Raw genomic sequence first — 10,516 nt, forward strand, 5'->3', positions numbered from 1 at the left:
TTGGGTTCTCTCCAGGTACTACGGCTTCCTCCCACAGTCCAAAAACATGAATATTAGGCTCTAAATTCTCCTTAGGTTTTAGTGTGTGCGAGTGTTTGTTTGTCCTGTTTGTCTCTGTGTTGCCCTTCGATGGATTGGTGACCTGTCTAGGGTGTACCTCGCCTCTCACCCATTGGCACCAGCAGCCCTTGCAACTGCAGCAGGCATAATCGTGACAGAGGATGGATAGATTACTGTTATAAACACCATTATTGTAGTTGTGATATCCAACAGTTTTTTAATTTTGTTTTCTTTTTAAAAAAGTCCCATATCAAACATTTTTGGTCTAAATTAATCCATCCATTTTCTTTACACGCTTAATCCCAAGTGGGGTCATGAGGGGTGCTGGTGCCTATCTCCAGCTCTCTACGGGCGAGAGGCAGTGTACACCCTTGACTGGTCTCCTGTCGTCTATCGCAGGGCAACACAGAGACAAACAACCATTCACGCACACTCACACCTAAGGAGAATTTAGAGAAGCCAATTAACCTAACAGTCATGTTTTTGGACTGTGGGAGGAAGCCGGAGAGAACCAATGCATGCCCAGGGAGAACATGCAAACTCCATGCAATCGAACCCAGAACCTTCTTGCTGCCAGGCAGCAGTGCTACCCAATGCGCCACTGAATAGCCCTGTTCTAAATTAATAAATACCATAAAATGGTAATATTTTTTCACTAGTCTGGTGATACTATGGTGCTCTCCTATTGGCCCATACATAGCCTTTATGCTCTCTCCTCTCCTTGCATCCCATTACCCTAATAGGACTGAAGGTAGGAGTGATTCCTAGGAGCCCAGGGTGAGCTGGAATTCACAGATATTCAAGTCATATTAGACAATTGCCTCAATTTTAACTTGTAGAGAAATTGCATTGTACCCGTGTATCATGTCAGTAAATATAAAATTTTGCTTTTAAGACTTACTAATATGTTTCAAAAAGTCTTCATCTTGATATTATTTTTTTCTTCTTTGTTTCTGCTCTTCCAGAGTTACAAGCAGCCTTCTGCATTCATAGTGACCCAACACCCTCTGCCAAACACAGTGAAGGACTTTTGGAGATTGGTGCTTGACTACCACTGCACATCCATAGTCATGTTAAATGATGTGGACCCAGCACAGGTAACCCAGACCAGATACCTGTGCTCAAATGGAAAGCAGCATACAAGAGTAGCTCCTTCAGAAACATTGCAAGACTCTGACATGAGATGTTTTTGTTTTTTTGATGTTGATTTTTCTTGCAAACACTAGTGTGTATAAAACCTGGGAAAACAACACTTGTATCTTTTTAGAAACAGTATGGATGCAGCGTGTGTTTGAAATATGGGAGATGCAGCTGGGAGGATGCCATGAAAGCGGAAGCAGGCCTATGGAAAAGGCTCTCCAGATTTCTCAGCCCGAGGCTCTGTCATAACACCCGGGGATCAAAGCCTGCAGCCAGGCTGTTCCCACTCCACCCAAATCCCCTTTCCCTGGGTGACTGACTGACTGATTTGGTAGAAAAGGCCTTTCATTCAATATTCTCACTGTTGCCGACCCAATAGGCAGCCTAGAAAGCAGCACAGGTGGGAATGGAAAAAGGGAGTGTAGACGAAGGAGAGGGAGATGGAGATTTTCTTTCTTCCCTATCAACATCTTTGTTTTTTGCATCTCTTAGATTTGTCAATTTTGACTGACTCCTAGAGGGAGCTCTAAAGTGAAGCTTAAGCTGCTGCAAAAGCTGCATACATGTTTGCACTTTTATGCATTAGAGGAATTAGTGGAATGGATAACTGTTACCTCTATGCACATTTTCTGCTTTGTTCATTTTTCAGTCTTCAAGCTAGTTTAGTTTGGTTGAAACAGGAGTACCTTACAGTGCAGACCATGACTATCTGGGCGTGCTCCTCCTCTGACTTGATTCAGAGCTCTAAGATCAGGACTGCTCCACAGGCTCACATACTCAACTGTCCATCCTCACCTGCTCAGCAGGAATAGCCCATACTTTTCCCTTCTTTTGAAGTTGTCCTTGCAACCCACAAAACACAGGTCCAGCCATATTTATTGGCACTCGTTGTAAAAATGTTTTAAAAGCCTTTAAGGAATCAATCTTTAACGGCAGCATAAAAGTTTGGTTTTTGATACGATCAAAATTACCACATTTATCAGCATCCCTGCTGTCAATGCTTTTTCCAGCAGGAAGTCATGGTTTTCTTCACTAGCATTTCATGAGATGTCCTTGAAGAAGTCTGATTTTGTGTGGTGAAACCATTTCTGATTTACTGTAGCCATCACAGTTGAAATGAACCTTTCTTATGGTTGATTTTGGTGCTGTTAAAGTTCTTATGTCATTATTATGACCTTCATTCTTTCATAGGAGACATAAGTAGAAGGGATAAAGGAGTAGTCAACTTTACTTTGTTCTTTCATCAGCCATAATGCTGAGGAAACGTTATATATCTAAGATAAATTTCACACCAAAAATGTTCTTCTTCCTTTTTTTCTACACCTCCTTTCTTCCTTTGTTCCTTCCTCAAGTACTTTCTTGTGTCGTTTTAACTCTCTCACCTCAATCTTTTTGTACTTCCTGCTGTTATCTCTGGAAGTTTTCTTTCTTTCCTACTTTCTTGTATCCTTCCTATATTTTTTGTCTTTTTGTCGTGCATGTTCCCCCTGGTATGATTCCTTCTTCCCCTCTTGTATTGTATGTATTTTTTTTCCTTTATGCACCCCTATGTCCTCTCTTCTTTTCATTCTTTGTATCACTCCTTCCCCTTTTTTCTGTCTTCACAACTTTTCGTCTCTCCTATTTTGTGTCTTTTTACCCTAATTGTTTCTTTTATTTTTACCTTTTTCCCCTTTTGTCATTACTAATGTAATATTTCTTCCCCAATTGTGTCCTTTCCTCTTGGATTGTGTCCTCCTTTTGCTTCTTTTTTTGGTTGCATCTTTAAAGCATAAAATCCATAAAACGTGAAATGTAAACATTTTTAATATTTTTCAATGACGTGTCTACAGAGCTCTTGTGTAACTTTTAAACCTCAACTTGGAAAACCTTGTCAAGAAACAGATCAGAAACACAAATGAAACCGGAATTAAGATAACACAGTAAATTAGATGAAATGGAACAAATGAGCCATTTTTTTGCTAAATTTATATTCCAAAGACAAATAAACAAGCTCACACTATGATGTGGGAAGGTGCCGCATTAACAGATTTTATGTGAGAAGTCTTGCTCTGTCTGGGAAGCATAAAGGTGTGTGTTAAATATAAATATGTAACCAGACAAGGACTATAAATGAGACAATGATCTAAACAAAACCTCTCTTAACCTCCTACTTTCTCTTAAAGTGTAGTAAAGAGCCCAAATGACATAAAATTCTCATCAAATTTATTTCGCACCATCAAAACCATTAGATTGATAGGAAAAATGCAAGGTGATGGTAATAATATGTATTACTGGTTAAGTGTACTTTTAAAAGAGTTTGAGCTGAAGGAAGGGGGCTTTAAGGGAAAGACCCAGGTGGAAGATATTTTCATACCGAGAGGTTTGAAGGTATCATAATGGAATGCTAATTGGTCTGGTCTGTGGATGGATGGATGGATGGATGGATGGATGGATGGATGGATGGATGGATGGATGGATGGATGGATGGATGGATGGATGGATGGATGGATGGATGGATGGATGGATATTAAAGGTTTTTTCCAATTACTGAATAAGTTGTTTTTTTCCCTCAGTTTATCATCACAGCCCTTAGAGTTGTGGATAAAAAATTTTGCATTTAACATTTGAATAAGGCGTCTTTGAAGAGGCAACTTAATAATTTGAATTGAGTCATTTGAGCTTTTATTACAGATTGTGCCCACTTAAAAATAAATTAATAAATAGCAGTGTTTTTCAAAGGAGGAAATGAATTGCTCAAGGTCTTTAGACATTTACCCTGAATTGACAAACTAAGAGTGTTATGAGTGGTTAGAAGTTGCCATACTTAAGTTGCAGGAATATTGAAAAATCCTTTCTTCTGTGTTTTTTAGTAAACATTCAGTAAACATTTTTACTGACTGTATTGCCGGTCTTGGTGTGTTTTGTTATTTTACCACATTTTAGCAGATAAAAAAAAACTCCTTCCACTGGCTTTGGACCTAAAACTAAATCCTACATCTTTTACATGCATTGTTTCGTCTGTCAATGTGTGTTGGTTTATCTGTTTCTTTCTGTTTAAATGTGCATCTCTCTGTCTTTCTGTTCAGCTATGTCCACAGTACTGGCCAGAAAATGGAGTCCACCGCCATGGACCCATCCAGGTGGAGTTTGTTTCTGCTGACTTGGAGGAAGACATCATCAGCAGAATATTCCGGATCTACAACGCGGCTCGGGTAAGCAAAGATTTTAGGTCCATCCTATCACCCCCTGCCTTTGTCTTCCCTGTAGTGAATTGAACATGAACCATTTTCTGCTGCCACTGCTCAACTCACACATCCCACACTTATGTGAACCTGTCCATTCAAGCTGTGCAGAAGCAGAGTGATTTCTGTCACTGATTGGGCCAAGGAGTGATTGCCAGAAATCTTTAGGACAGCTTGATAAATTTTTACCTGCAGCTAAGGTGCCAAATCAGAGTTTCACATCAGTTCCTAAAGGTTTCTTGCATCAAAACTATAGAACATATTTTTTTTCTAGACTTTTCTGCCTCTTCATTCTTTAAAAGTTGCATTTAATTATACATCTCCCCATTTGTTTGTTGACTTATCCACCTGTAATCTTTTTTTGTCCATTCCTCCATACCTTTGTACATCAATTAGTCCTACCGTTCATAGGTCATTTATTTTCTCATTACTCAGTCCAAACATCTGAAAATCAACCCATGCATCAGTCTTTATATGATTGCATCCTTTCTGTTCATCCATCTTTTTTTCACTTATTCAAGCCTAAAAATGTATCCAAAAAAGTATCTTTGTTAATGATTCATAAGCAAATATCACATCTAACTTTTTCTGTTAATGTTCTAGTTATGTCTTAGTCTTCATGCAAGATACCTTTTTTCAGTCTTTTGGTGGTTTGGTTAAATACAACATATAAGAAAAACATAAAAACTTTACAAAACCAACCGTTGTCATGTTGCTCTGGACCAAAATACAAGCTGAAGCTGAGGCAGATGAACTGGGAAGTTTAGGTGGAGTCATGAAAATAAACAGGACCAATGAATACAGGCAGCAAAGTGAAGGCTTACTGGAAGTAATTGAGAAAACGGGCACAAACAAAAGGCAAAGGAGGAGACACAGGTAAAGGGAATTATTTAATTACCAAAAGGCTCTGGCTGACGGAGAAATGATCAAACAGATAAACGAGGGAAAAGAAAAGGAAGCAACCAAGAAAACCAACCCAACAATACAGAAATAAGGGCTAGAAAATGTAGAAAGAAAAAATAACAATAAAAAAAACTGAGAAATATTCAACAGAAATAAACTAGAAAATATAAGGAAAAAAGAAAACAAACCAAAATAATAAGGCAAACCATAAAAAAAGAGCCAAAAAAAAAACTACTGTATGACCTGCATGACCAGACAGCAGCAGTAACAAAACCCCAGAACAATGTCCATTAGATTTCTGTAAGCAGGCTTTTTAATCCTTTAACTTGGCGAGACCTCCCTGCCCAGACGGAGACCCAGACCCATGCTGGTGTCACCTGGGGTCACCTGTGTAAGCTCTTTATCCTGTTTATGGTCATTCCATTATACAGTCATTACTATGACCGGCAGTGGCAACGACATGTAACGTACAAGTCAGTCAAATCGCATAGGATCACTGATAGGAGTCACTGATCGATACATTCAGACATCTGTCCCCAGCAGCATCAGCAGCCTATCCATCCCTCTTCATCTGCCTGACTGCACTATCATCTTTTCTTCTTCATACATCTCTGTGTTGCCCCCACCCTCTTCATATATTTCCATATTAACCTTGGATAACTGTTTTTTCCTCATCCTTTAGCCACAGGACGGCTACAGGATGGTGCAGCAGTTCCAGTTCCTGGGCTGGCCCATGTACAGAGATACGCCCATGTCCAAACGCTCCTTCCTCAAGCTCATCCGACAGGTGGACAAGTGGCAGGAGGAATATGATGGGGGCGAGGGACGCACAGTGGTCCATTGTTTGTAAGTTCTCCCAACCATAATCTGAGCAGGGGTTCCTCGTTTTAATGAGGGCGGCATTATAGATAAAACATCTCCACCTAGTGTCTGATAAACTGTACTGCAATCATAAATATCTGATCTTCATGGTCTGCTATTCTTGACTTGACTCATGGTGAATTTTGCAGAAACGGAGGCGGCCGCAGTGGAACCTTCTGTGCCATCAGCATCGTGTGTGAGATGCTTCAGCATCAGCACTCTGTGGATGTTTTTCATGCAGTCAAAACACTGCGGAACAACAAACCTAACATGGTTGACCTGCTGGTGAGGAACTTTGAAAAACATTGATTATTTTTTCCCTGTATGATCCATCCAATCTAATTCTGCTGATACTGAGGTGGTAGAGGAGCTCAGTCTGACAAATATGTAACACCCAACACTCATGCCACATATGCATACCGTCTGTTGTCATCGTCTTAAACCATGGAACTTTTTTTTTTGATAACTTTCTTAATCTCCTACATTTTAATATTTATTTTTTTTATGGCTCTCGTGGACCCAGAATGATCAAAGAACCTTATTTAAGGTCTTGAATGATCAAAAAAGCTCTGCTTTTCTCATTTTCAGGATCACAATTAATCTATTGGTTCCTCTTCTCGACTATTTAGCAATGGAGAGTAATTTGAAAAGCAAAGCTGTGACAGCTCAGGATATTTAAGTTGTAAAAGTCGTTGTGACATAAACTAAAGATTCAATAATTTAAACTTTTTCAGTCCAATATGAAATCTGGTGCCATTGGTCTGAAAAAAAAAAGGATTTTTTTGGGCCTCCTCCTTTTAATTTTTATCTTGAGAAGGATGCTACTCTAAGAAGACTAATAAAGGATGATGTAATTTGTAATACGTATATACATAGAGAGAGGGAGATAGAGTTAGATATGAATTTGAATGATTACATACAATACCACCTTAGTATGTTAAAACAAAGAAACAGAAGAAAAGGGAACGATTAAAATGTTTTGGTGGATTGTCTTTGATCCATGCGTGGTAAAAAGCTTTTGCCATTCTCCTGGTTGCATATTTTCTCACCTCTCCTTTTATTTAGATCAGCTTGTTTGCTGGGACAGTTTATGCTATTAATGCTATCCCATCAATTTTGTGCAATGCATCAATATATCAGGCACCAACACAATATCTCAGCATGATGTTTCCCCCCACCATGGTTGAAAGTGGATCCTCTTCTTAGATCTGTCTCCTCTCAGGATTCCTCATCTCATTAAAAGCAAATAACCCAGTCTTAATCAGAGTTTTATCTGGTTATAAAACTTTTCTCCAGAACTCATTTGAGGGCTGCTGAAAATTTCAGGGGAACTGAGTCTTCTTTATAGTCAGCAGCAGCTCAGTTCAAGGATATGAAACCGTATTCGCAGCAGGCAGAAACACTTGTATTCCACCAGTTTCCATTTTATGATTGACTTGAGCCTTGGCAGGTTTCTAGGTTTTCACTGGTTATTTTATTTATCTCAAAGGGAAAATACTGGATCATATTGAAACCAGGGTGCAAGTGGCTGGTTAAAAAAGCAATGATCCCAAACACACAGAAAATCTTTTGCATTGTATAAAGCTCTATAAAGCTGGCTCTGACTTGCTGCGAGAAAACAATCCTTTTAAAAGAACTTTGCTATTTCTAATAAAATGGTGGACAGTTATCCTGTGCAGTTGTTTAAATCAATATATGAATATATGGAATCAAACTCTCCAACTCCTATTTGTGAGTCTAATTGCTGCTACTTGTTTTGAATCGCTTCATCCTGCAACATGAAAGGCTCAAACAAATAATGAAAAGCTAGTCTATGTCATAAGAAACCCATGAACATGTTAATTGTATGATTTCTCTAATTATATCTTATTTTTTTGTTTTGTTTGCCTTGCAGGATCAGTACAAGTTCTGCTACGAAGTGGCGCTGGAGTACTTAAACTCCGGCTAAAGTGGAGCGCCTGCTCTCTCAGTGCAGATGGACTGCAGCTCACATGTGTGCATTATGTAAACAGTGTGTAACTGAGCCAGCCGGAAACCAACAGGTACACACTAGACCGTACCTGCAGCTCCACTTCCTTTCTTATCACCCAGATGGAAACGAGTTGTACAGAGTTAAGCAATGCAGCAGAAAATTGAACGGGAGCACAATTAGCGGTTTCTTTTTCTGTCTGGATCCCTCCGGCTTTCTTTCTCTCTCAGCTGCCTGTAGTCGCGTGGTTGTTGCCTTGATCCTCATTGGATGGCGAGCATCAGACACCATCCGGTTTTCCACAGGAATGCGATGTGCTGTATAAAATGTAACGTGTCCATTTCAACATTCCTCTCATTTCTCTCTGCTCAGCTTGCTTTTGGAAGTCAATACATGCAGGAGCTCCAAGCTTAAATGTTCCAAATGTCCTGTAAATCTATGACAGCTATGGCTACATCTGGGATTTCCTTTTTTCATGTTTGGGGATCCAAAGCTTTATTTTCACTTCATTGAGCTCTCACTGTGCATATTGTAAATACTTCTGTAGATTATTTATTCATGGTATGTACTTTTTTTGTGACTCGCAGTAAGTGACAATCATAAGTTCTATAGATTCTGGTTTCTTGATTGTACTGTATGCTTTTTCTTTAGTTTTTTGTTTTTTTCATCAACTTGTATGACAAAGGAAGTCCACTGTAAAGAAAATGAACTATAAATGTAACTACAAAATAAACATTGGATTATCTATCTAGGTCTGCTGTCTTTGGTTGAGCTGAGAAAAGTGGTGCTGGAGCGCCATCTACTGGAGCTTTGAGGAATATCAACAGGTGTTTCATTGGTAACTACCAAGATTCAATTTATTATTTTTAAAGGGCATACTCTTCAAAGACTGTGATTATACATATTTACAAAAAGTTATTTTTTTCATACATTATCATTGCATTTATGTCCAGATTCTTTACAATATTTTATTTTGAAGCTACCAAAAAAATATTCAGTTACTTCTATGAAGCTGTGAAGAGAAGCAGATTTTTTTTATATACACACACATATATATATATATATATATATATATATATATATACATATATATATATATATATATATATATATATTTACACCAGATAACATTTTTAAATAAAATTTGAAGAATTTTTTCGAATATCGGAGTAGACTATTTTAAAAGTAAAATCAATACAATTATTTGAATTTCTTCTTGTGCTTCAGTCTGATACATTCTATCATAATGTGCACATCAAGTTTGATGATGAAAGAAATTAATGCGATGCTGGTTCAGATTATGTAAAGTTGGAAAACAGACAAGGTGTCGCTGCTCGTATTTAGCCAGCCTTAATATACCTTTATATTTCAGTGCCACATGTTAGGTTGGCACTGAAATATAAAGGTTTAAAAAAACACCTTAAAATATATTTTTGAAAATTATTCTAGAAGCATACTCAACCCTTTATAGTTTAGGAAAACCTAACCTTTAAATCAAGTTTATTTGCAAATACAAAAACAATGAAAACATTTTAGGAATGCTGCGGAGCCATTAAGATCTTGAGCCATTAAGATCTTAAGATCTTGTTGGATTGAGGTTGGAGGACCAAATGGAAAGGCAGGGAGGCAGAGGTGAGTTCTTGCAGTTTTAATGAATGATCACAGGTAACAGAGGTGGGAATCCAAAAAGCCAACTTAAAATGTTAAACAAACCAGAACCATGGAGAAATCAAGGGAAAACGAGGAGCCAGGGAAAGACAAGGAACCAGCACTGAGGAACTGCACAAGGAGAGTATTTATGGGAGACTGAACAATGACAGGACTAATGAACTGATTGGGAGCAGGTGTGAAGTGAGGAGTCTAGAAAGAAGCTAGGGAAAAGGAGACCAACACAAGAGGACAACAAATAAAAAACTAAGAACTCAAATATATCCAGAAAACACAACAAAATAGGAATTGAACCAATAAAACTAGAAAACATGGAATAAAGTAAAACTGAATACTCAAAAGAAAAACTTAACAGAGCCAAGCCCGTGACAGATCTATAGAAAAAAACTTCACCTAAGTGAAATATTTAACTGTTACTTCATATCCAAGAGTTTTATGGCTGAGCTGTCCTGTGTCTGAAATTCTTCCCATGGACACCAGCAGTAATTTATGTAAGAGTAATTGGGTTCTTCAATACGACTTGTGCCCAATGTCCCTTACTGTGCAAAAAGAGAGATTTTTAGCTCGTAATTTGTTCATTCCTCCTTATTCAGTCGCTTCTTTTATTTATATTTATCGTTTTCATCTGTTTGACTCATCCTATACTAGGCTAGGCTATTACCTCCCAAATAGCCCTCTGTTTTTAATTTTG

General features: G+C 38.2%; 1 protein-coding gene across 11 annotated transcripts in view; it reads left to right on the forward strand.

The window, feature by feature from the left end:
- LOC119787187 (receptor-type tyrosine-protein phosphatase mu-like) overlaps positions 1–8,904 on the forward strand; it is a 237,019-nt gene extending 228,115 nt beyond the window's left edge. For all 11 annotated transcript variants that reach the window (XM_038290846.1, XM_038290847.1, XM_038290848.1 and 8 more), the window contains 5 exons: positions 1,026–1,157; positions 4,269–4,394; positions 6,010–6,173; positions 6,338–6,473; positions 8,083–8,904. In XM_038290846.1, coding sequence (XP_038146774.1) covers positions 1,026–1,157; positions 4,269–4,394; positions 6,010–6,173; positions 6,338–6,473; positions 8,083–8,136 — 612 coding nt within the window. In that variant the 3' untranslated portion in view covers positions 8,137–8,904. The remainder of the gene's footprint in view (positions 1–1,025; positions 1,158–4,268; positions 4,395–6,009; positions 6,174–6,337; positions 6,474–8,082) is intronic.
- The last annotated feature ends 1,612 nt before the right edge of the window (positions 8,905–10,516 follow it).

This window comes from Cyprinodon tularosa, unplaced genomic scaffold (assembly GCF_016077235.1).
Source record: "Cyprinodon tularosa strain WSP-4 unplaced genomic scaffold, ASM1607723v1 ctg29, whole genome shotgun sequence".
In the NCBI taxonomy this organism is placed as follows: domain Eukaryota; kingdom Metazoa; phylum Chordata; class Actinopteri; order Cyprinodontiformes; family Cyprinodontidae; genus Cyprinodon; species Cyprinodon tularosa.